Source organism: Gadus morhua, chromosome 13 (assembly GCF_902167405.1).
Source record: "Gadus morhua chromosome 13, gadMor3.0, whole genome shotgun sequence".
NCBI classification, from domain to species: domain Eukaryota; kingdom Metazoa; phylum Chordata; class Actinopteri; order Gadiformes; family Gadidae; genus Gadus; species Gadus morhua.
The window spans coordinates 5,997,457-6,022,456 of record NC_044060.1 but is presented as its reverse complement, the minus strand read 5'-3'; the positions used below and the strand labels follow the sequence as shown (position 1 = coordinate 6,022,456).

The following is a 25,000-nucleotide window of genomic DNA, read 5'->3' as shown; positions in this document are numbered from 1 at the left end:
CACACACACACACACACACCACACAACACACACACACACACACACACATAAATATTTCCACACACACCCATACAGATATGTAAACACACAGACATACAACGCAACTTCTCCCCAGCTGGGATGGCACACGCGGCTTTAGGGACAGCTGATAGAGAAGGTTTAGTTGCTTCTGTTTGGAGCAGGTCAAGCAGAATGGGATCAGTTACTGTCCTTTTGTTTCTGGGGTTTATATGCAAAACGCTGCCTTTGGTTTGTGTTGAGTGGTGGAGGAGACAGTAAGGGATTGTGCGGCTGGCCGCTGGTCCCAGGTCTGCATTGTGAGCGTAAAGCTCTTGTTGGGCCCATTAGGCGCAGCTCGCTCACGGCCGTTAGAAGGCATTGTGTTCTCGAGCTCTCCTCAACAACATCTCCACACTGAAGCAGATGCTCCACAATGCTACGATTCATGTTTCACTGCTTGAATCAATTTATGAACAAAATGCACCTTTCGATTTGATCACTCATCACCAAGAGGAAAGCTTAGTTCAGGTGTTTTATTCAAAGTCACACATGTGTGCTCTGCAGGTTGTCGGCTCTCGGGCTCCCATAGGTCAGCATCCTATCTCCTAGGGCGTGGCAGGGAAGGCGGAGCCGATGTACTTCTTTCCGTCCCCGTAGGAGGAGTTGTCCCAGGTGTACGTCTGGATGATCAGCTGCTTGCCTCCCAGGCTCAGGTAGCACCTGTGAACGGGGGGAACACAGGGGGTAAGCTACACACGAACGTCCAGAGTTCACCTAGTCCTTGCATAGCCTACCCCCTTACTCCCCCCACACCCCCACACCCCTGTTACGCCCTTATTGTATGTTGTACGTCATTGTACTTAAAAACAGTACTTAGCATCGTGTAGCATCTTATCCTAGCTATCTTTGTTGGTTAACCTAGTTATTGTTAGCGCTTGGCACTTGGTCCTATGAACCTCTTTACTGTACCGACACAGCGATATATTGTTGTATCCCTATCTTCTGACAAATGTACTTATGCAAGTCGCTTTGGATAAATGCCCTAAATGTAAACGTAGATGAAGCGATGCTGACCTCTTCCCAGGGCGGGTGATGTAGCAGAGGCTGTACATGGCAAAGTCGAACTCAGGGCTGCAGCCCATGATGGCCGAGCCCACCTGCTTGAAGTATCCGTCCCATCGGAACTGCATGCCCAAAATGTCTGGATAAGAGGTCCACTACGGGGGAGAGGGTGGGAGTAGGGGAGGAGGGAGGAGGGAGGGAGGGAGGGAGGGAGGGAGAGAGAGAGGGAGGGAGGGAGGGAGGGGGAGGAAGGAAGGGAGGGAGGGAGGGAGGAAGGATAGATAGAAAGGAAGAAAGAAGAATCATCAAATCAAACCAATTAATCCATCTTTCCATTCAAGGCGTGGATTCGATATGTTTGACTGAAACAGTTCAGCTGCCGTGGCTTCAGGTGAGGACGTTGGAGTGACGGATGGCGATAAACTGAGGGTGAGGATGAGGTATCAGGCCTACCGGTCCATCGAAGCTGTGGCTGTAGTAGTTCAGCAGGCCCTGTTTCTCCAGAAGATAGAACTGAACCCAGTTGTGGAAACCAGAGATCTTCCCTCCTTTGATCTCTCCTGAAGACACAGATATGAAGTCAACACACGATCAGTGTTGCCAGATTGGGCCCCGATTTCCCGCCCAATCTGGCAACCCTGGCTGCAGAGCGCTGCAGCCAGGGTTGCCAGATTGGGCGGGAAATCAGGGCCCAATCTGGCAACACTGCACCCGATGATAATAAATAACCCGGCATTCATAGACATGTTGTCTGTGTGGTGCCTCAGGAACCTGCAAAGATGTGCTCAAAGCCGCTGGAATCCTTCTTATTGTTGTTCCTGGAGTACAGACCGAACCACATCATCTTCAGGTCCTGGAGGAAGTCCTCCTCAGAGGCGTAGTATCCTGCGGAGACACACAGAGCCCACAGTGTTGACTGGGGAGGCTGAATGGGAGACTCAGTCCAAACCATTAGGACTCAACCCAAACCATTAGGACACAATCCAAACGATGAGGACTCAACCCAAACCCTGAGGACTCAACCCAAACCATTAGGACACAATCCAAACGATGAGGACTCAACCCAAACCCTGAGGACTCAACCCAAACCCTGAGGACTCAACCCAAACCATTAGGACTCAGTCCAAACGATGAGGACTCAACCCAAACCCTGAGGACTCAACCCAAACCATTAGGACTCAGTCCAAACTATGTGGACTCAAACCAAACCCTGAGGACTCAACCCAAACCATTAGGACTCAGTCCAAACTATGTGGACTCAAACCAAACAGAACCACAAATACTCAACCCAAACAATGAGGAATCAGTCCAAACCGAACCATGAGGACTCGATCCAAACAGAACCATAAGGACTCATTAAACCAAACCATGACCAAACAAATGTTGAGCTGAGAGCCGTACCCTTGGAGGAGAGGAAGGCGTAGAGCTTCCTGCCCAGCGCCGTTTTGGACATGGTCTCCCTGACGAAGGCCTCCTGCTCCGCCAGCTGCTGGGGGCTGAAGTCCTCGTCCTGGCCCGTCACCCGCTGGTAGTTGTCCAGGAGGGCCACCAGGGCGGCGAAAGTGGGCCTGGAGAACAGGGCCTCCTCGTCCAGGAATTGGAACAAGCTGGAGGAGACGAGGAGACACACGTCAGGGAGCTGAGGAGCCTCCATGCCTCACCCTGGGACACGCAGAGGTTTAACAAAGAGAACGGCTGGGAACCAACGCCATGCGTCCGATGAGGAACGGCAAGATGTGAAAGCCTGCACGGCCACGTTTCCAATTAGTTTTAGTTGTATAATCTTATTTGATATATTCATTCAATCTTTGTATTCAAACTCCTGTTCTTAAAGGTGGCATATTATACCACCAGGTGTGAGTTTGATTAGCCGTGTTATTGTATTAGGTCACCTATAATTAACTTTTACTTTCCATCACTTGGAGTAGTGAGGGATGTATGACTTATCTATGTACGTTTGTATTATCACATTTATAATTAGTTGTATTTATTTGATTGTTATTTGATATATTCATTCATTCTTTGTATTCAAACTCCTGTTCTTAAAGGTAACATATTATCCCACCAGGTGTAAGTTTGATTAGCTGTGTTACTATAATCTGTCACCTTTAATTAACTTTTACTTTCAGTTCTGTGTTCAGCACTTGGAGTGGTGAGGGATGACTTATGTATGGATGTTTGTATCTATAAAGTTGGATTGATGGATCTCACGGGAGAGGGGCGAGGTCTCTCTGAGAGCTGGTCTGGGAGTCGGACACCAGGACCTGAGGGTCTAGGACCAGTTCTGAGGCGGAGGCCTTGTTGGAGTCAAGGCTGTAGAGAGCCTCTGAGATGGCTTTGATCTCACTGTCACTGACGGAGCCACCGCCCCCACCTCCACCTGCATCACCTGTGGGTACACACGCACATACACACACACACACACACACACACACACACACACACACACACACACACACACACACACACACACACACACACACACAGACGCACACGCACACACATACACACACACACACAGACGCACACACAGACACACACACACACACATGGTGTACTATGTACTATGATTATACTGTTCATTCATACATGATGCCGGAGGAGCCCAGACAGATTCAAGTATTTATGACGCAAAACACAACAGTGACACCGGTGGTTTGTATGGTGAATGGCAGGCTAGGTTAGCAAAATGAGTCGCCATGGATACTGAAATGAGAAAGAAAATTCTAATCTTGTCTTTTATGTGACAATATTTGGGTAACCTGGAAATCTAGCTCTTGATCATAGATCATGGAAAGATAATTCCCTCGTTGACCTTTTCCCTCAAACTATCCTCAATAACAAATAGTAGGTAAACATCATTGGAAACAGCTCAGGTTCAGTGTGAACCTTTAGTTGTGTAAGTTGTGTAACGCTGAATAAATGTTACAGTGAAGTCAGAGCCGGATTGTGACATATAACTGTCTCTCAATGATCAATCGGTTCCTCCACCCTTCCGTTCAGTGGAAAGACTCATCGCACAATCTACCAGTACCCTGGGAACCAGACCACAAGCCACTTTAAAACAAACAGAGGCCAGAAGGAGAGGCTGCGAGCAGCACGACGGGGAGAGGGGGAGCGGAGGAGAGGAGGGGAGAAGGGGACAAGGAACGAGGTGACAAGGAGAGGCCTTGGGCAGCAGACTGGGAGAGAAGGAGAGGAGGAGATAAGGAGAAAAGGAGACAAGGAGAGAAGGAGAGGAGGAGAGGCCGGGGGCAGCAGAACGGGGAGAGAAGGAGAGGAGGAGAGAAGGAGAGAAGGAAAGAAGGAGAGGCCGCGGAAAAGCAGGACTGGGAGAGGAGGAGAGAAGGAGAGAAGTAGAGAAGGAGAGAAGGAGAGAAGGAGAGGAGGAGAGAAGGAGAGCAGAGGAGGTCTTCGGTCTCACCGCCGCAGAGGCTGCTGTAGTCGCTGCAGCAGTTGCCGTGCTGGCTGCACTTGGAGTTGCAGTGGCACTTGTTCTGGGAGTCGAACGCCTCGTTGCAGCGGCCCTTACAGGAGGTGGCAGCGCCTGGGGGCCAAACAGGAGGAGGAGGAGTTGTTGGTGGATCTTTCTGACTCACGAGCGGACCCGAAACCGCTCCCCTGATCGCAGCAGTCGGTGTGGGAGTCTTAACGAGAGGCGGCCGGCTTCAGTCACCTTTGCAGAGGGCTGCGTAGTCGGAGCAGCAGTCGCCGAAACGCTCGCACGACGTGTTGCACTGGCAGGGGTAGCCGCTGTCCGTCCCGTAACCACAGCGACCGCTGCAGGTGGCCAACGCATCTGGGGACAGAGAGACAAGATGACCCGACTATAGAGGCACAGTTCTATAACCACAGTGTCTGGGGACAGAGAGAGAAGATGACCAGACCTAAAGAGACACAGTTCTATAACCACAGTGTATGGGACAGAGAGACGAGATGACCTGACAATAGAGAGACAGTTCTATAACCACAGCGACCGCTACATGAGGCCAGCCTGTCAGGGGACAGAGAGAGGATTACCAGGACCATAGAGACACAGTCCGGGAGCTGGTGCCCCTGGGGGAAACAACAGTCCTGCAGTGAGGAGAAAGGGTCTGGGTTAGGAGGTAGTGAAGGAGACACCAGTCCTGTAGAGAGGAGAAAGGGTCTGGGTTAGGAGGTAGTGAAGGAGACACCAGTCCTGTAGAGAGGAGAAAGGGTCTGGGTTAGGAGGTAGTGAAGGAGACACCAGTCCTGCAGTGAGGAGAAAGGCTCTGGGTTAGGAGGAGGTAGTGGAGGTCTTACTGCTGCTCCCTTGGGGGACCAGGGCCCCAGGAGTGAGAGGAGTAGAGTGGTCTTCAGCATGGCTCACACACCGTCGGCAGACACAATGGTCCAGGGCGATGTGTGGGGCCTTTATACCGTCTCCAACCCACCAATCCAGTGAAGCAGGATGGGTGGACTCACCACCCATCCTATTTCACTGGATGGGTGTTGTTGACATGAAATGTCATCATTTCATGTCAACACATTGACATGAAACACATTTTGGCCATTGGTCTTCATTTCTCACTCGCATTGGTCCTAAGCTATGCGCTACATAATATTAAACAGTATTAACTAGTATCTCTCTCTCTCTCTCTCTCTCTCTCTCTCTCTCTCTCTCTCTCTCTCTCTCTTCTCTCTCTCTCCTCCTCTCCCTCTCTCTCTCTCTCTCTCTCCTCTCTCTCTCGCTCCTCTCTCTCTCTCTCCTCTCTCTCTCTCTCTCTCTCTCTCTCTCTCTCTCTCTTCTTCTCTCTCCTTCTCTTCTCTCTCCTCTCTCTTCTCTCTCTCTCTTCCTCTCTCCTCTCTCTCCTCTCCCCTCCTCTCTCTCTCCTCTCTCTCTCTCTCTCCCTCCCTCTTCCTCTCCTCTCTCCTCTCTCTCTCTCTCTCTCTCTCTCTCACGCTACGGCTACACCAGACGCGGAAGTTCACTCGTGCGGAAATAGAACGTTCACCAAGCGGAAATTTTATATTAACCGGCTACACTGGACGCGTTAAAAATGGCTCCTTTATCTTTTTTGATCTCTGGATTACTATGGTCCAGTTCAATAGCTGCTTATAGTATAGAAGTATAGTATAGAAGTTACTCACCAGTTATGCCAACTGCCTCCGAAACAGCTCTCCATCCGGCATCTCTTTGACGTTTATCCTTATATTTCAGGTCACTGTGGTCGTAAAGCTGTAGGCCTACTCGTTTTTCAACTTCATGAATTAATAAATAATCATCCATTCTTGAACTATCAACTATCTAGGCCTACTTGCTATCTATATACTTACAGTGTCTACGTAGGCCTATACTATCTATCTTATAAACTGTCGTCTTCAAACAGAAAAGTAGACCTAGAGTTTTACTGGGGCACAGGCCCCCAACTGCCAACATTTTTTTTTTTACGTGTGCACAATATGAAATAGATGGATACAGAAGGGTATGTACGAGCTTCAAAATCATTGTCACTGTCATATTGTAGGCTATATTAAAGCACTGGTAAAGGTAAAGACGCAAAGACAGATTCATGAGTACCGTACAATTATATTTATTTAAACACATACACATCTCAAAGATTTACAAATAAGGTAACTGACAAATAAACAAAAAGTCTCTTTATGACCTTCACCTCTTTATCAGGAGAAGTCTACACATCTATATTTATTTAGAAGCTGTGTGGAAACAGCATAATTTTGCCAGAACGACATGTACTAAAAAGGCAAGAAACAAGGTTTAAAACTAATAGAATTTCTGACTTAAGGTGAGGTGGCTCATGGCCACCAATCAACCTGGAAAATGTTATAGAACCATCAAAGCTCTTAAATTAAACTAAATAAGGCCATACACTACTGCATAGAGCCTTTTTAAATGATTATTTTTTCACTATTAAGCTGTATCGCCGCGCCTTCATGGTGGCAAAGCGGTCAATAACGTGGCTTTGACTCACTTTGCATAGTTGCTCCTTTTCAATGGACAAAAGAGAAAGTTGGTGAAGCCTTCCTTGCCCCATGGTTCACCTAAGCCAGGTGTGGAGCCTTCTCGACACACTGAAAGATCGTTCACAACTACAACTGTTTACAGGAATTGTGAGTGCAATGATCTGAATTAATCTGTGTCAGTGTTGGAACATTGTTGGATCCAGTATGTTAAAAAACACCCTGTATATCCATAATTTCCTTTTTTGTGTTAAGGAAGTTTTGTCCACTAAAACTTCCTCAAGTTTTGAAGACAGACATTTTCATTCATTATTCATTTTCCGCGTGTGTGCGTGCACGCATGGTGTGTGTGTTGTGTGTGTGTGTGTGTGTGTGTGTGTGTGTGTGTGTGTGTGTGTGTGTGTGTGTGTGTGTGTGTGTGTGTGTGTGTGTGTGTGTGTGTGTGTGTGTGTGTGTGCTATAAAACTACAGGCTAACAGACGCTCAGTATTGAAAAAACTGGTGCTAATTATGTGGGCAACATTCTTTAACAGCAATCAAGTTGTCATTGTTTGTGTCAAACAAGTTGTGAATTTGTTTGTAACGTTAAAAAAGGAGATGACTTACTCTGGCTGTTTCCAGCTCCCGTGGTTTCCAACGAAACATGATCAACAAAAAAACAAGGAATTGAAAAGCTACTTACAATATGCTAGGTTACATTAAATTCCCCTGATGGCAGCAATGTTCCACTTTCAGCTGGAATTCACGGTAGGCCTACATCAAAACCACGTGTCTTCTTTAGATTTTAGTTCCCTTTATTTATTCACACAGTTCAGCAGCGGCATTTATTGAAAATCAGAGCCCAAATTAAAACTAGTTTCAGCGTGACTGAAGAGAACTTCCTTAAATTAACCTTTAATGCTAGATTTGCATCAACGCTATTGTGTGAATTAGTATGGTTCTCTTTCATGGAAGCCGGAAGTGGGAGATTCCTTATTTTTTTTACCATTATTGTTTTATTAACAAATTTCTCCTACAGGGGATTGATAAAGTTCTATCTACTATTGAACAGAAAGAAACACTTTGGTCATACTTTACACACTTTACCACTGAAACATTCAGAAGAGTCACGTGGACGAATCCGTAAATAACTGATTTTTTTCATTGGTTGTTGCGTTAAATATTACCCAGATACAATAGGGCTATTTTCTGATTGGCTTTTATGTAGCCCCTTTCGTTTTTTGATTGGCTGGTAAGAGCCAGGCTCGACTGAAGACTCCCGAGGCAGCAGGAGATGCACTTGATGAATCCTGCCGATTCCATAGCGAGAGCGGCGCTTCTGCAGATTAATTTAATAATGATCAATGGAATTTTACTGGGGCACTGGAGACTTTTACTGGGGCACGTGCCCCAGTAAAAAGGGGCTGACGACGCCTCTCTCTCTCTCTCTCTCTCTCTCTCTCTCTCTCTCTCTCTCTCTCTCTCTCTCTCTCTCTCTCTCTCTCCCTCTTTCTATATATATATATATATATATATATATATATATATATATATCCTTTTGGGTCGCCTTTTGGGTCCCACTCATACAATTCACTTCATAAATATATTTGCACAATTTTAAAAACATTTAACTGATCCTTAGCATTTCTTTTTAACTTATTCTCTATTCACACCTAAACTGCTGCTAGCCCTTCTACTGTACTCTAATTGTGGAATGTTAATGTTATATGTTATATTGTTATAATGTCATAGTGCTACAGAGATATATGTTGTTTTTTAAATTGTTGTATGTTAATCTTACATTTTATATGGTTTATTGTCATAGTGTTATAGAGGTTTTATGTTATTTTTGTTATATGTATGAATGTCTACTGCGTAGATGAATGATGCTTGCCAAGTCGTAAGAATTTTGCTGTGCTGAAGCAATTTGGTACATGCAACAATAAACACACTTTGACTTTGACTTTGACTTTGGAGTTGCAGATGTCGTTGTTCCCAGGGTGTATTCAAGGTAGCCCACCTCAGCAGGTGGTTTGTGTTCTTAGTGTTCTCAGATCTGATTCTGGATCTTACTTTTCTCTTTCTTTACAAAACAATATGGTTAAAAGATGATGTATTTCGTATTGTAAACCAGTAGGCCTATCACAAACTATTAAGAATGGCTAAAATGTTTATCAGATCATAGACGTAAGAAGGTTATGAAACACCAGAATGAGTTTGAGAGATAAAATGTGTTAACACATGAGTCACCATTATCAGTTATAGTTCAGCAACACAAATGATCATTGGAAAGTTATTAAGATAAATTTCTCATCAACTCTTATGTGTTTATATTCCAAAATAAACTAGGAATTGATTAATAAAAAAAAACAATACTCCCATACTTAAGGGGGCGCTGAATTAAGCGCGTTACTTATTTTTGAACCTCATCGGCTGCTTTACACAGCGTGGATTTCAATGACAAGCGGTCCTAAGATTTCATAAGACATCGAACCGGTACCCGGTACCACAGCCGTCCCGGGACCTTAACCATGTCCTTACCGATGTTGTTCAGAACCGTCACCACACAACTCTTAAAGGTGGGCAACATACACAACATATACACAACACATTACTGCATCCCGCTGTCATAGAGAACACCGGGGGGTCTGGACTGGACCTACCAGGGTTTCTGGACCTAAACCCAGAGCAACCGGGTGGTCTGGACCCGAACCTGGACCAACCGGGGGCTCTGGGCTGGACCTGAACTCGGACCTACGACCTGAAAGCATCCTTGTTATATTGTACCCAAACCCGCTCCAGCGACCCGGGACTAGTTATCTCCTTGTCCTGATTATGTTACGCTAGGTTCTATCGATCATGTCATTAATTATCTGCATCTCAAGCACTTTATCTCTCTGGACCGCTAGGTGTTTACTTCATTTAGTTATATCCATCCTGCTTCCATTCATTCATTCATAACCTTGAACTATTTCATGTAGAATTCGGCATAATAAAATCGCCCTTATCCAGTTTTCCTTTTCAATCCTTTTGCCGTAGGTGGAAGAAGTTTGTAATGCTATGCATGTGAAACTGTCATAACTGTCTTGAATACTGTGCATTGCATTAATGAATGAACCCTTCCTCTCTGATGACCCCCGCAGGGCCGTCATGTCCACACGGCCTGTCAGCTGCTGGCCGTCGAGAAATCCCTTCTGATGAAGCTAAGGAAAAGCACCGGCTACACTTTTATCAACTGTAAAAAAGCCCTGGAGAAGTTTGACAATGACATAAACCAGGTAACATCCTCCTAACCGTCTGTCGTTTTGAAAATGTTTTTTCCCGAAGCGTCTCTTTACATTTACATTCAAGTTTACACTCGGGGCATTTAGCAGACGCTTTTATCCAAAGCTACTTCCAATAAGTACATTTGCCAGAAGAAAGAGAAACAACAATATATCGCTGTCGTTACAGGAAGGGTGTTCATAGAACCAAGTGCCAAGCACTAACGATCACTAGGTTAACCTATTCCCCGGCCCGTATCCAACAAAGATAACTAGGACAAGAGGCTACACCATGCTAAGTACTATTTTTAAGTGCGAGGACGTACAACATAGAATAAGTGAGTAAGAGGGGTGAGGCAGGGGTAAGGGGGGGGGGGGGGGGGGGAGCCCATGCAGAGTCCAGGTGAACTCAACACACTCTTTACGTCCTTGCAGGCGGAGAGCTGGCTGAAACCAGCAGGCCCAGAAAGAGGGCTGGAGCAAAGCCAACAAGCTGGAAGGACGCCGGGCGAAAGACGGGCTGGTGGGCGTCTTCGTGGGCGAGGAGGCCGCTGTGATGGTGGAGGTGAGGCCAGTCATGGCCCGACCAGGACAGACTCTTGGGAGCCCGACTCGTTCGTAGTGAAACGTCCCCTGCATTACCCAGTCGTCCTGAGAGGTGTCCTGAAGGTGTCCCTCTCCTTGTCTTGTGCCGCAGGTGAACTGTGAGACAGACTTTGTGGCCCGTAACGAGAAGTTCCAGGAGCTGGTGAGGGACGTGGTCTCTGCCACGCTGGCCCACCACCGGGGCAACAGCCAGGGCAAGACGGGATACGTGAAGGTAGAGAACGACAAGAACCTTTTGGAAAATGTGGATTAGTTGCTAATGTATGTAGCTTCACTAGGGAATACGGTACTGTATGTGACTCAGCAGACTCAGTCTCCCGTAACGTTCTCCATCGTCCTCCCAGAGTCTCCTGGGGGCCGTGATATGAGCACACTGCGGGTTGGAGAGGCGGGGTCCCTAGCTGACCAGGTGGCCCTCACTATCGGTCAGTCCCCCCCTTCTCCTGTTGAGGCACTAGAGGGTCTGCTTGTGGAGAGAAGTTTATTCTGCCTGGACCCAAAGAATATGTTAAATCCACATTTATCAAAAAAGATGTGGCTTTTCTTGTTTTCATTTACATTTGGGGCATTTAGCAGACGCTTTTATCCAAAGCGACTTACAATAATTACATTTGTCAGAAGAAAGAGAAACAACAATATATCTCTGTCGGTACAGTAAGGATGTTCATAGAACCTTGAAATGAAAACTAGAATAGTTTCAGACCGGTCCCTCAAATGCCATATTTCTGTTTTATCTACTCCGACGAAAGGTATGCAGTTAAAGCCAATCATGATCGTATACCTTTTTTTAATCAAACAATGAATGATTGGGATATATATTTAAACAGATTCTTGTCGTTAGACGACATCGTGAGAACTGTTTTGTATTGTCGGCGCTGCTCTGCCTGACGGGCTCTCTGGCGCCCCCTGCAGGCCGACTGGGGGGAGAACATGTCGGTGCGGCGGGCGGTGATGCTGGGCGTCCCGGCCGGCTGGCACATTGGCTCCTACGTGCACGGGGGCGTGGGCGGCCCCGGGGACACGGCGCTGGGCCGCTACGGGGGCCCTGGTGGTTTTCAAGGGGGGCAAGGAGGAATCCCGAGAGCTGCTGGGGACGTAAGCTGGGGCAGCACGTGGTGGGAGAGGCGCCCACGACGCTGGGAAACATGGAGGGACCTGCCCTGCGGCGACAGCGAGAACCCGCCTGCTGCCTCAGACCTTCCTTCCGGACCCGTCCCGGACCGTGGCCCAGTTCCTGCTGGGCCAGGAGGGCCCGGGTCCTGGACTTCGTCCGCTTTCAGTGCGGGGAGGCGGCTGAATGACGGGCTGTTGTGTCTTCCTGTGTTTCTGATTAAATGAGATAGGATGGTTAGAGTGCGGAGATAATGGTCAATAATTTATAAGGTTCAACCGTACTCATGCTGTATGATGACAATATGTTTATTATTGTAATAAATGGTGAGATAATGGCGCATCGTGGTTGTAGAACTCAAAGGTTGTGTGTGTGTTCCTGGTTGGTGTGTTTTTACAACATGACCATAGAGCCCTCCTTAGTCTACTGAGCTTCAGCAGCCTGCTGTCACCTGGTGGACGGCTGGACAGGACAGGACAGCTGGGTTATAGTACAGGACCGGACAACTGTTATAGTACAGCACAGAACAACTGTTATAGTACAGACAGGCAGCTGGGTTGTAGTACAGGGCAGGACAGCTGGGTTATACTACAGGACAGCTGGGTTATAGTAACAGGACAAGGCAACTGGGTATGGTACAGGACAGCTGTGTAATAGTACAGGACTGGACAACTGTTATAGGACAAGACGGCTTGGTTATAGCACAGGACAGGCAACTGGGTTATAGTACAGGGCAGGACATCTGGGTTATAGTACAGGACCGATTGGTTATAGTACAGTACAGAACGGGACAACTGGGTTATAGTACAGGACAGGGTGTTAGTCAGCAGGAGTATTAGTACTCAGGTTGTACATCCGTAGTATTCTATTACTGAGGGTGTAGGTCAGTTGGAGTATAATACTGAGGCTGTATAGTACTAGGGGTGTAGATCAGCGGGGGTCGCTCAGTGATTCCATCAGATAGTACTGATGGTGTATTATAATACTGAGGGTGTAGATCAGTAGTATTTTAGTACAGAGGGTGTGTAGATTATCAGTATTATAATACAGAGGGCGTAGATCAGTAGTATTATAGTACTGAGTGTAGGTCAGAATGAGTATAATACAGAGGGTGTCGATAATTAGTATAAATACAAAGAGTAGATCAGGCGGGGGGTCGCTCAGCGACTCCATCAGACTTCCTTTTAAGTGCATTTGGCTGGCGGCGGCGTGGTGACCGTCACGGGGGTGTTTTCCTCACGTCGTTACGTCACGAGGGTGTTTCCTCCCTTCAGTCTCATCAGTCAGAGCGGTACGAATAGCTTCAGTCGTCCTCAAAACTCAGCCAACATCTCCACCATGGTATGACCCCCGCTTCGTGTGTCTTATACAAATGCTGTTCCGTGTATCGTGGCTCGGCGTCGTGGTGCTCCCGGGGTTTGATCGCTTTATAATGAGATTATCGTGATGACGCCATCCTTAGCCCCACAGCTAGCTGTTAGCCGAGGCGCTTCGTTACAGTCTGCCGTGAATCGTTCAAATGTGTCCCCCCCCCCCCCCTTCGCTGTTAACATGACCTGTATTAATGTTGTCTCTCTCTCTCTCTCTCTGTCTTCCCCCAGTCGGACTACTCAGAGGATCAGATCATGGGTGAGTAGCGAGGCCGTCTCGGTGCGTTAGCCGCGCTAAGGAGTTCACTTCCTGGGTTCAGTTCCGCTCCGCGTCGGGGACCCGCTGGTCCTCCTCGGCCTGCTCGGGTCCACCCTTGCATGTTGGGGTCCACCCCACCTTGGTCGTGTCCAACCCGGCTTATCCGGGTCCAGATACCCCTCTGTGGGGGACCCTGGTTCGGCTAGCCGTTGACCGAACCCTCATCTAGCCCACCGGGTTCAGGGCGAACATAATATGCTTCTAAATCCACCGGAATGGGTGAATTTAAGCTGTGATCCATTTTAGATCCATTTTCGTTTTTCTGTGCCTCTGTACGTCCAGAATGTGTTTCCTCATCATCACAGAGCGCTGCCTCGCTTCGGGACGAACTCGGTATTATTATTATTGGTATTAGTAATGGTAGTAAAACGTAAGACTCTAACACTATTGACTGGTCATGGTTTCCACCTCCGACCAACTTGGGCGTTACCCCAAACATACCTTTGCCATCATTATAAATGCCCAGCAGACTTCTTAATGCTAACAATGAGCCCTATACAAACGCCTTATTAGGAGCTCAACTGAGGCTTTTGAGATGATCGTTTAAAGCAGTGACTTTGACGAATTGCAGGACAAGATTTGTGTGTGTGTGTGTGTGTGTGTGTGTGTTGTGTGTGTGTGTGTGTGTGTGTGTGTGTGTGTGTGTGTGTGTGGTGTGTGCGCATACCACAACTGACCCACAGAGCCAGTTCTACTCCCCACATCGTACTGAAACCCTCTCATACGGTAGAGCCCCTCTCCTTTGGCTGTTTTGTGTCTGGCTGATCTCCTCTGTCTCTCTCTCCCCCCCTCAGAGTTCAAGGAGGCGTTCCTTCTGTTCGACCGGACGGGCGACGGGAAGATCAGCTACAGCCAGTGTGGGGACGTCATGCGGGCCCTGGGCCAGAACCCGGTCAACGCAGAGGTCCTCAAGGTGCTGGGGAACCCCAAGTCAGAAGGTCAGTGTTGCCGTGGCTACAGGGAGAGGTGACGCCACGGTTACAGGGGGGTGGTGGCCTCTGGGCCCGCCGCTGGTCTGAGGGATCCAGCTCCACTGTTGTTTGTAGAAAGCCCTACCAGCGTTATATTTATATTCATTTATATTATCGGTGACGAATGATTTCCCCCGGGATCAGTCTGGGTGGCATGTGGCTCAGGAGGTAAAGCGGGTTGGCTGGTAGTCGGAAGACAGTCCACTAGGACTGTCGAGGTGTCCCCGGGCACCTAACCCTAACCCTAACCGCTCCCGACGAGCGGGCTGTCGTCTTGCATGATTGACTCCGCCGTCAGTGTGTGCATGACTGGGTGAATGTTTTGGAATTTCGTAAAGCGCTTTGCGTGGGCAACTGGTTAGAGAAGCGCTGTATAAATGCAATCAGTATCAAATCAGTAGAGTATTATCCCTTTTGATTATGTAATGAAAGTCCCTTCAAATGTAAAAACAAGCTTATCATTGCATCTAAAAGCAAGCGTCCACATGTACACAACCTCACCCCCGCCCCTGTCTGGCGTCTCGTATGTCTCTCTGGAATGTGAGTGTTTTGGGTGGGGGTGGGGGTGGTGGTGGTGTGGGTGGTGTTCCAAGTGGCTGACTCCTCCCCCCCCCCCCCTGGTGTTCTCAGAGATGAACTACAAGATGCTGGACTTTGAGCAGTTCCTGCCCATGCTGCTGGCCATCGCCAAGAACAAGGACCAGGGCTCGTTCGAGGACTTCGTGGAGGGTCTGCGCGTCTTCGACAAGGAGGGCAACGGCACCGTCATGGGGGCGGAGCTCCGCCACGTCCTCACCACGCTGGGTAGGACCTCCTCAGCAGTTGATTGGATTAGCCCTCTGCCTGCTCTGTGTGGACAGCTGAGTGGTTAAACAAAGGAGCACTGTCTGTAAAGGACTATTGATCAATGGGTCACCTTCTGAATCTATTCAGAGGCTGACCAATGTCCTGTGGGATTTCTCATTGTGTTTTATAAGGAAGAGGTTTTTATATTTTTATTATTGGTCCCTCAATTCCTCAGTACAGCGAAATCTTCCTGTTGTTCAGTCACCTTTGTACCTTGCGACACTGCGCTGGCCGACATGTTGAGGCCGTTGTGTGATCTCCTGTCCCTCCAGGGGAGAAGATGTCTGAGGAGGAGGTGGAGACCCTCTTGGCCGGACACGAAGACACCAACGGCTGCATCAACTATGAAGGTAGGCCCGGAACCCCACAGCTGACCAATCACTGCTAACTTCCTGTGGCCCCAACGTCAGGGCTGGCCGATCACTGCTAACCTCCTGTGACCCTAACGATGCCAAGCTGTGCCCTCATTGGCTGGCCGGACTGTTAGCCTAGCAGTGAGTCACTGGCTCCGGGGGTCAGGTGACTGGATCTGAACCATTGGACCTGACATCACGTGTGTTCTGACCCGCTCTGTTCCTCCTCCACAGCTTTTGTCCGACAGATCATATCCGGATGAGCAGAGGGTACAATCAATCAATCACTCACTCTCTCACTCGCTACCTGATGGGGGGTATAACGGGGGCTTATTAACGTTGCTTCAAAGAGTTTAGATTCGGCGCACATTAACCCGCTCTCCTGCAGAGTCGCTGGCTAGGCCCTGCATGCAGTAGTCATCTCGGTAGACGATGGTCTCACCTCATGCAGGCCGGTACTACTACATTTGTTTTATATACAAAGCCTTCCAGATGTTTCCGGTGGCTCAGCAGCGCCCTCTTCACTAACGGGGATGGTGGTGTATCTCTCTCTCTCTCTCCTGTGCCCCAACAGAGGCTGATGCTAACCCCGCTGACGTGCTAGGTTGAGTGTCTTAACACCGTATTCCTTCATCAGGATTCTTATCTCCGCTTTGCCCGTCGTTCTATTGTGTTGATACCCCACCCCCCACCCCCCACCCCCTGAGTCAGGACCAGGGGGGGCGGGTCTGAGCACGCTTCAGGTCGTGAGGCTGGGCAGGTAGAGGCTCGCCGAGACGCCTCCCTCTGTCCTCGCTGCTCTCTACCGCTGGTTACACGCAGACCCCTTTAAGGACAGGATCTCTTCCTCTTGGCTGTCGCAGCGCGTGTGTAGGAGTAGGGACCTGCCTCATCTCCAACTCCTCATTAAGGAGTTGGGATGTAGGAGCCAGATGGTTTATGGCTGTGAGGGGCCAGTGAGGGCTTGTCCCACCAGGACCGCCCTGCTTCAGGGCTCCAGCTCCTGCGAGATGTTTACCATATGAGGTGCTGGGTTTGGTGGGAAGCTGCTGGCTGCGCTGGGCTGTAGGTTGAGCTTGGTGTCTCGCTTTCATCTGACACGACCCAGACCTAATAACCCTCTCTCTGTCTCTCCCCCCCCCCTTCTCTATCTCTCTCCCGTCTCTCTCTGTCTCTGCCGCTTTTCACTCTCCCTTGTCTCTCTCTCTCTCTCTCTCTCTGTCTCTGTCTCTGTCTCACTCTCCCTTTCGTTCTGTCTTGGTTCTTGTTCTCAGAACTCGTCAGGATGGTGATGAGCGGTTGAAGATCTCTGCACGCTTCGGTCTTAAGTGTTTCCCTGAATATTAATGTTTGTCTCCGTCTTGCTGTCCACGTCACGTCCCCAAACAGATTCCATGTTTGTTTTTGACATCCTTTTATTTGATTTCAAAAGTGCCTTTTGCATGTCCTATGTTGAAGAGACCATACCATTTCATTTCCACATCATTCCTCCTCACGGAGATGCATGTTAGGATGCAGATCATTGGCACCACATTGGCAATAACATTCCCTTGATTATTTGTACACATTCCTTCCCTGTCACTTTTGTAGCCAACTAGCTATGTTGATTTTTATAGAGCAGATGCATGTTCATTGGCTAAGGCAAGCTGTAACCAAGACTTGTTTATCCGAACCAGGGAAATCCATCATGGAAGTGATACTGTAGGATGGCAGGCTGCATTGAACAGTATTTAATAAAGAACCAACTTTTTAAAAGGATTTTCTTCGGTTTTTTTGAGTCGGCATCTAGAAGAAGTATATAACCGTTTATCACAAGTTTAGATCCACAAAGGGCACAAACTGAAGGTACTTGGACATGTATGTACTATCTTTGTTAGGCTGAACATGTTTGAGGATTTTCAATAGTCCTCGAAATATCAAGGTATGAAACACGCCATCGTTGAATATAATTGTGGAAGTATTACCATCGTTGACGGTAAATGAGGATGTGTCAGGCATGAAACACACAAATGTTTACTATAAATGAGAACTTATCAAGGTATGTAAGACCATCGTTGACTATAAATGAGAACGTATCAAGCTGTGTAAGAACATCGTTGACTATAAATGAGAACGTATCAAGGTATGTAAGACCATCGTTGATCAAATGAGTATGTATTAAGGTTAGACATCGTTGACTATTAATGACACAAAAACATTTTCTCTCGTCACATCTTTTATTTCTTCCCAATATTTCATAAGGAAAAACCTCAACATCTCGTTTTCCGTCCAATACAAACTGCCGGAGGGGAACTGTCAATACTACGAAGGTAATGATTTACTGAGGAAAGGTTGATTTCTACTGTATAATAATTCAATTGCTGCTCCTCTCAAGCAGTGTGAAAAACATACAGAAACTGAACGGACACGCACTTATTTTATATCACAAAATGCACACACTGTAGTAATAACACAGACAAGAAGTCCATCGATGCCTCCGATGAGTTCTCTAACACTGGCTAGCGGACATGCTGTTAGGTATCTGATTATAGGTCAATGATGTCGTATGCAGAGGAAGTGTGTATGTGTGTGGGTGATGTTTGTTTGTTTTGGACAACATTCAAGTTATTCTTCATCCTTTGTCCACCGATAAACAAATGTCTGCACTGAGAAGTAAACTGAAAGTACTTGATAAGGGATTCTCCAGGGCATGCATTCAGAAACACACGCGCAGACGTCCAACACACATGATACTGGAAAGAGTAGATATAGGCTACAAAGATAATATTAATACACGCTCGTAATGTAGACATCAAAAAAACGAAATGGAAAACCAACAATAAAAAATATAAAAATTGGATAAAAAGTGAGGATTCTGTTGTCATAGTACGGACGGCGGTCTCCTATCGAGCTGTTTTAAGGTGCGATATCCCTCAGTTCACAGCGTCACCCTTCCTTCAGTCTGTAACACCAAATTCCGCACACTTCAAATCAACTTGTTTCCCCAAGCATGTAAACTACAACATGATGTACAGAGAAATGGAGATTAAAGTCATCATTAAAAAAAGATTTGGGTTGAGCGACCAAACCCCGGACCCAAATCCTGAAAAAGTATGTCAATAGATTTGTTGATTCTTATTTTTTTTTGGACCATTTAGAGAAGTGAACTCTGTGGCTAGTGACTCCTCCGACCTCCTGAAGCAGAACATAAGGAACATCACACTGCTCACCGCAGATGGAGACATCTAGGCTAGGACGGACCTTGCTACAAAAGGACGCCAAAATAAAATCACAATAAGAAAAAAAAAGAAAAAGGTCTATCTCACGTCATCGATATATATTTTCCAACTTTCCATTTCCACCATCCAACTTAAGGACGTGATGTTTGTTTTCCGAGCACAAATTGTAACGGCATTGTAACAGAGTCTAATTTATCGCACTTTGTCTTTCAAGAAACTACGATGGTTCCAAACTAATGATAGGACCAAACTGTTCCCTCGTGTCGCTCCTGTGGGCCCCCTGCTGAGACCCCTTCTTGGGGCCCCGTCTGAGGGGCTCATGTGGAGGGGCCCTTGCTGAGAGGCCAATGCAGAGGGAGTCCTAGGAGGCCCTCTGGTTCATTAGTTATACTGAATGTCCAAATTAGCTTTCAAAACTACCTCTGAAAATGAATAAAAACGGACAACGAGGGGACACTAAGTGCTCATGTTATGACCCCAATAACGCGCCATGTTCTAACAGGCCAGAGGAAACATACTCTAAAAAGTGCAATTTTTTTCCCTTCATTGACCGACCGGGACGGTGAGTACTGGACAGAGCGGGGAAACACCACTTCCCAGGCTGGGGAGAGTCTTGAAGGTCATGAACGTACAGCTGGTTAAAATACTTAAAAAACAAAAAGGAGGATCTTTCGTGTGGTTTCCCGGTTGACCGCGTTTTGAATGTTTTTCGTTTCCTTATGGTGCATACAGGGACATGTTTTTTTTCTTCCGTTTGTCTAGAAAAAAATAAATGTTCTTCATTGGCATCTTCATGTCAATACTCAATCGAAGGGGTTCGCTCTCAACAGGTAGTTCAAGTAGGAGGGATGCGCCCGCAAAAAACAAAAGCTTTCGTCGCTTCAATTGTCCTGTCAAAGAAAGGCTGGGAAATGTCCAAATTACTTTTCTTGGTCAGTTTGGTTTCCTGACGAGACGATGCAGGCTGGAGTGGTCAGTCATTGGCTCGCCAGTCCTCCGTCTCACTGCGGGGGGGGCACTGGAGCGGGGGTTGGCACCGTGTCCCCGGCCAGGGGGGTCGCTGGCTCTGGGGGGGGGGGGGGGGGGGGGGGGGGGAGAGAACATGTTAGAAATAAACAACTACTAGTGATGATAACATGTAGATCGAACTGTTATGTTATAGACTGCCACTGTAGTGATAACATGTTGGGGTTAGACTGGTATAGCGATTATAACATGTTGGGGTTAGACTGGTATAGTGATGATAACATTAGACTGGTATAGTGATGATAACATTAGACTGGTATAGTGACGATAACATGTACATTACACTGGTTACACTGGTTTAGTGATAATAACATGTACATTAGACTGGTATAGTGATGATAACATGACTGGTTACACTGGTATAGTGATGATACCATGTAGATTTTACTGGTTACACTGGTATAGTGATAACATGTACATTATACTGGTTACACTGGTATAGTGATGATAACATGACTGGTTACACTGTTATAGTGATGATACCATGTAGATTATATTGGTTACACTGGTATAGTGATACCATGTACATTATACTGGTTACACTGGTATAGTGATGATACCATGTACATTATACTGGTGACACTGGTATAGTGATGATACCATGTAAATTATACTGGTTACACTGGTATAGTGATGATACCATGTACATTATACTGGTCACACTGGTATAGTGAGGATACCATGTACATTATACTGGTTACACTGGTATAGTGATGATACCATGTACATTATACTGGTTACACTGGTATAGTGATGAAACCATGTACATTATACTGGTTACACTGGTATAGTGATAACATGTACATTACACTGGTTACACTGGTATAGTGATAACATGTACATTACACTGGTTACACTGGTATAGTGATGATACCATGTACATTATACTGGTGACACTGGTATAGTGATGATACCATGTACATTATACTGGTCACACTGGTATACTTATACTGGTTACACTGGTATACTGATGATAACATGTACATTAGACTGGTATGATAACATGTACATTATACTGGTCACACTGGTATAGTGAGGATACCATGTACATTATACTGGTTACACTGGTATAGTGATGATACCATGTACATTACACTGGTTACACTGGTATAGTGAGGATGCGGTGCAGTGTGCTGGACTGGGCCGTCCCGTACCCACCATGGGGGACTGGAGTGGGGTTGGAGTTGGACTGGGCGGGGCCGGCCGGGCCCTGGGGTCCCGGGGGGGAGGCCTGGGGGCCCACGGGGGGCTGGCTCTCCCCCACGGGGACGGAGGCGGTGGGGGGGGCGGGGCTGGGGGCGGAGGCCGGCGTGGGGGTCCCCGGGGCGGGCTGGCCGCTGGCGGCGGGGCCGGGGGGCCCGCCGGCGGCGGCGGCGGCGGCCTGCTGGATCTGCTGGAAGTGCTGCTGGCGGGCCCTCATCTCGGCGTACTTCAGCTGCTCCATGTGGAAGGACTGGCGGTCGGCCAGCAGCTGCTGCCGCTGGTACTCCAGCTGGAACCAGAACCACACAGCAGAGGGTGAGGGCCAGTAACACCAGTAACACCAGTAACACCACCGGACCCCCCAGAACCACACAGCAGAGGGTGAGGACCAGTAACACCAGTAACACCAGTGACACTACACAACCCACCGCTGGAACTCCAGCTGGAACCAGAACCACAGCAGAGGGTGAGGACCAGTAACACCAGTAACACCAGTGACACCAGTAACACCACCGGACCCCCCAGGACCACACAGCAGAGGGTGAGGACCAGTAACACCAGTAACACCACACAACCCACCGCTGGTACTCCAGCTGGAACCAGAACCACACAGCAGAGGGTGAGGACCAGTAACACCAGTAACACCAGTGACACCACACAACCCACCGCTGGTACTCCAGCTGGAACCAGAACCACAGCACAGGGTGAGGACCAGTAACACCAGTAACACCAGTGACACCACACAACCCACCGCTGGAACTCCAGCTGGAACCAGAACCACAGCACAGAGTGAGGACCAGTAACACCAGTAACACCAGTAACACCACACAACCCACCGCTGGTACTCCAGCTGGAACCAGAACCACAGCAGAGGGTGAGGACCAGTAACACCAGTAACACCAGTGACACCAGTAACACCACCGGACCCCCCAGAACCACACAGCAGAGGGTGAGGACCAGTAACACCAGTAACACCAGTAACACCACACAACCCACCGCTGGTACTCCAGCTGGAACCAGAACCACACAGCAGAGGGTGAGGACCAGTAACACCAGTAATACCAGTGACACCACACAACCCACCGCTGGTACTCCAGCTGGAACCAGAACCACAGCACAGGGTGAGGACCAGTAACACCAGTAACACCAGTGACACCACACAACCCACCGCTGGAACTCCAGCTGGAACCAGAACCACAGCACAGAGTGAGGACCAGTAACACCAGTAACACCAGTAACACCACACAACCCACCGCTGGTACTCCAGCTGGAACCAGAACCACAGCAGAGGGTGAGGACATGGCCCCAGTAGGACCACTAACAAGTGAGGAAACCAGTAACACCTGTAAAACCAGTTACAAGTGAGGCACAGCCCCCAGTAACACCAGTTACAGGTGAGGCCCTGCTCACCCCCCCCCCCCCCCCCCTCTGACCCCCTCCCAGAGCCCTGCTCACTGCCCCCCCCCCCCCCCCCCCGGACCCCCTCCCAGAGCCCTGCTCACCAGCCCCCCCTCGGACCCCCTCCCAGAGCCCTGCTCACTGCCCCCCCCCCCCCCCGGACCCCCTCCCAGAGCCCTGCTCACCCCCCCCTCGGACCCCCTCCCAGAGCCCTGCTCACCGCCTCTCGCTCGCGGTCCATGATGGTCTCCAGCTCCTCAAAGTGCCTCAGCTTGATCTCCAGCTTCTTCATCTGGGTCTCCACCAGCAGCGCCACCAGGGACTTGATCTTCCGCTCCTCCACCGCCGCCAGGTGCTGTACGTCGAGGGGGAAGGGACAGAGTGAGGGAGGGGCGGAGCACGCTAAGGTAAGGGGCAGGACTCTTAAGGGTTAAGGGACAGAGTGGTAAGACTGAAGGGTTAAGGGAACAGAGTGAGAGGGTATAGAAGACACTAAGGTAAGACTGAAGGGTTAAGGGAACCGAGTGAGAGAGGGTGTAGTTGAGACTAAGGTAAGGTGTTAGCGAGTGTTGGGGAGAGGTGTAGCAGCGACTAAGGTAAGGGGTCAGACTGGAGGGTTAAGGTACCTTAGCCTTGACGGCGGCGGCGGCGAGGGCGGAGGCGGCGGCCGTGGCCAGGTTCCCCTCCCCCACGTCCGCTCCACCTTGGCCTTCCTCTCCCCCTCGCTCTCGGCCTCCCTCGCCCCCTCCTCCGTCACCTCCTTCCCCTCCTTCTCCTTGTCTCCGTCGCCTGGAACACACACATCCCCTCAGAGCACGGAGACCCTCACACGGAGACCCCTACATAGAGACCCCCCACAACCTGCTGGGTCTCAGAACAGGGGACCCCCCAACATGGACCCCTACATGGACCCCCACATGGAGAATCCCCACATGAAGACCCCCACATGTACCCCCACATGAACACCCCCCACATGCTGCTGGGTCCCAGAACACGAGACCCTCCATCCATCAGAGCAGGCGCTCCTCTCACCCATGTCAGAGTCGGCCTTCTCGCCGTCCCTCTCTCCGTCGCCGTCCCTCCCCTTCTCCTCCTCCTTCCTCCCGTTCTCTCCCTGCTTCTCCTCCTCCTGGGGCGCGCCCTCCTTGTTCTCCTGGGAGGTGGAGGAGCATCGATGGGTTAGAATACTACTTCCTGCCAGAAGCCTTTCATTGGTTAGAATAGTACTTCCTGCCAGAAGCCTATGTGATGAACGTCACTACCTTGGCGTCTCTCTTCTCCTCGCTGGATTGGCTCTCAGCTTTGCTTTCCTCGCTGCTTTCATCTGCATTGACATGAGAGGGGGGGGGGGGGGGGGGGGTGATGGGGGGACAGCAGGAGGGGGGGGGGGTGGAGGGAGTGATGGAGCAGAGAGTGGGGTGAGGGAGTTATGTTAGCAGTAGTGTTAATGTTCCGTCTGTGGGTCACAGTTCTACAGCATTCTGCTGTGTGTGTGTGTGGGTGTGTGTTTGTCAACTGTGTGGTGCCCATGCATGCGTGCGTGCGTGCGTGTGTGTGTGCGTGTGTGTATGTGTGTGTGTGTGTGTGTGTTTGAGTGTCCGTGTGCTTGTGTCCGTGTGTATGTGTGTGAGTGTGTATGTGTGTGTCCATGCGTTTGTGTGTGTGTGTGTATATGTGTGTGTGTGTGTGTGTGTGTGTGTGTGTGTGTGTGTGCATGCATGTGTACGTGTGTGTGTGTGTGCATGCATGTGTACGTGTGTGTGTGTGTGTGTGTGTGTCCATGCGTTTGTGTGTGTCTGTGTGTGTGTGTGCATGCATACATGTGTACCTGTGCGCGCGTGTGCATGCATATGTACCTGTGTGTCTGTGTGTGTCCATGCATGTGTACCTTGTGTGTGTGTGTGTCCATGCATGTGTACCTGTGTGTGTGTGTGTGTGTCTGTGTGTGTCCATGCATGTGTGCCTTGTGTGTGTGTGTGTGTCTCACCTGGCTTCTCCCCCTCCTCCAGGCCGGTCCCGGCGATGCCGCTCCCCTCCAGGCCGTACAGGGGGTCCTGCCGTCCACTGGCCCGGGCCGCCTCCTCCACCCGCCGCACGTGGGCCTCCACCAGCGCCGCCGGGACCTCCTCCTTCATGCGGGAGAACTCCTCTGGGAAAGGAGGGGCACGTTAACCCCCAGGTCCAACCTTCAGCTGGTGAAGGTACCTTAACCTCAGCCCAGACCCCAGGTCTAACCCGAGAACTTAATCTGGTGAAGGTACGTTAAATTCCCCCTTTGGTCTAAACCTTGACTTCAGGTCTAACCCTAGAACTTAATCTGGTGAAGGTACGC

At 49.0% G+C, this 25,000-nt stretch overlaps 4 protein-coding genes across 5 annotated transcripts in view; 2 read left to right on the top strand and 2 right to left on the bottom strand.

The window, feature by feature from the left end:
- Positions 1-514: 514 nt before the first annotated feature.
- On the bottom strand, positions 515-5,530 carry endou (endonuclease, polyU-specific). Its single transcript, XM_030374024.1, has 9 exons — positions 5,347-5,530; positions 4,739-4,861; positions 4,487-4,609; positions 3,274-3,451; positions 2,464-2,669; positions 1,834-1,947; positions 1,516-1,622; positions 1,075-1,217; positions 515-720 (listed from the first exon to the last, which is right to left on the bottom strand). Exons 1-9 carry the CDS (start codon positions 5,513-5,515, stop codon positions 606-608), a joined length of 1,278 nt encoding a protein of 425 aa, XP_030229884.1. The 5' UTR covers positions 5,516-5,530; the 3' UTR covers positions 515-605.
- Positions 5,531-9,406: 3,876 nt separating this feature from the next.
- tsfm (Ts translation elongation factor, mitochondrial) lies at positions 9,407-12,304 on the top strand. Its single transcript, XM_030374027.1, is given in 12 exon segments — positions 9,407-9,563; positions 10,128-10,262; positions 10,683-10,697; positions 10,699-10,812; positions 10,945-11,067; positions 11,200-11,298; positions 11,766-11,891; positions 11,893-11,943; positions 11,945-12,004; positions 12,006-12,029; positions 12,031-12,102; positions 12,104-12,304. Coding segments are annotated over 12 exon segments (918 nt in total). The 5' UTR covers positions 9,407-9,515; the 3' UTR covers positions 12,155-12,304.
- An 853-nt stretch (positions 12,305-13,157) lies between these two features.
- On the top strand, positions 13,158-17,581 carry myl6 (myosin, light chain 6, alkali, smooth muscle and non-muscle). 2 transcript variants are annotated; one of them, XM_030374026.1, is made up of 7 exons: positions 13,158-13,305; positions 13,566-13,593; positions 14,448-14,591; positions 15,255-15,428; positions 15,743-15,820; positions 16,058-16,093; positions 17,098-17,581. In XM_030374026.1, exons 1-6 carry the CDS (start codon positions 13,303-13,305, stop codon positions 16,084-16,086), a joined length of 456 nt encoding a protein of 151 aa, XP_030229886.1. In that variant the 5' UTR covers positions 13,158-13,302; the 3' UTR covers positions 16,087-16,093; positions 17,098-17,581. The 2 variants fall into 2 exon arrangements, with proteins under 2 accessions (XP_030229886.1, XP_030229885.1); XM_030374025.1 differs by lacking the exon at positions 16,058-16,093 and having other exon boundaries at positions 13,159-13,305.
- smarcc2 (SWI/SNF related BAF chromatin remodeling complex subunit C2) overlaps positions 17,391-25,000 on the bottom strand; it is a 16,999-nt gene continuing 9,389 nt past the window's right edge. The window contains 8 exon segments of the mRNA XM_030374022.1: positions 17,391-20,107; positions 21,226-21,559; positions 22,889-23,023; positions 23,295-23,365; positions 23,368-23,457; positions 23,701-23,821; positions 23,931-23,992; positions 24,656-24,817. Of these exon segments, the coding sequence (XP_030229882.1) occupies positions 20,043-20,107; positions 21,226-21,559; positions 22,889-23,023; positions 23,295-23,365; positions 23,368-23,457; positions 23,701-23,821; positions 23,931-23,992; positions 24,656-24,817 (1,040 nt within the window). The 3' untranslated portion in view covers positions 17,391-20,042.

Bases quoted from the DNA above. Each gene is read 5' to 3' on its own strand.
- endou (XM_030374024.1), bottom strand. From the start codon at position 5,515: ATGGGTGGTGAGTCCACCCATCCTGCTTCACTGGATTGGTGGGTTGGA. The intron at 2,670-3,273 runs GTGAGATCCATC...CGTCTCCTCCAG, and splicing joins AGAGACCTCGCCCCTCTCCC to CTTGTTCCAATTCCTGGACG. The intron at 721-1,074 runs GTCAGCATCGCT...CCCCGTTCACAG, and splicing joins ATCACCCGCCCTGGGAAGAG to GTGCTACCTGAGCCTGGGAG.
- myl6 (XM_030374026.1), top strand. The intron at 13,594-14,447 runs GTGAGTAGCGAG...TCCCCCCCTCAG, and splicing joins CTCAGAGGATCAGATCATGG to AGTTCAAGGAGGCGTTCCTT. The intron at 14,592-15,254 runs GTCAGTGTTGCC...TGGTGTTCTCAG, and splicing joins GGGGAACCCCAAGTCAGAAG to AGATGAACTACAAGATGCTG.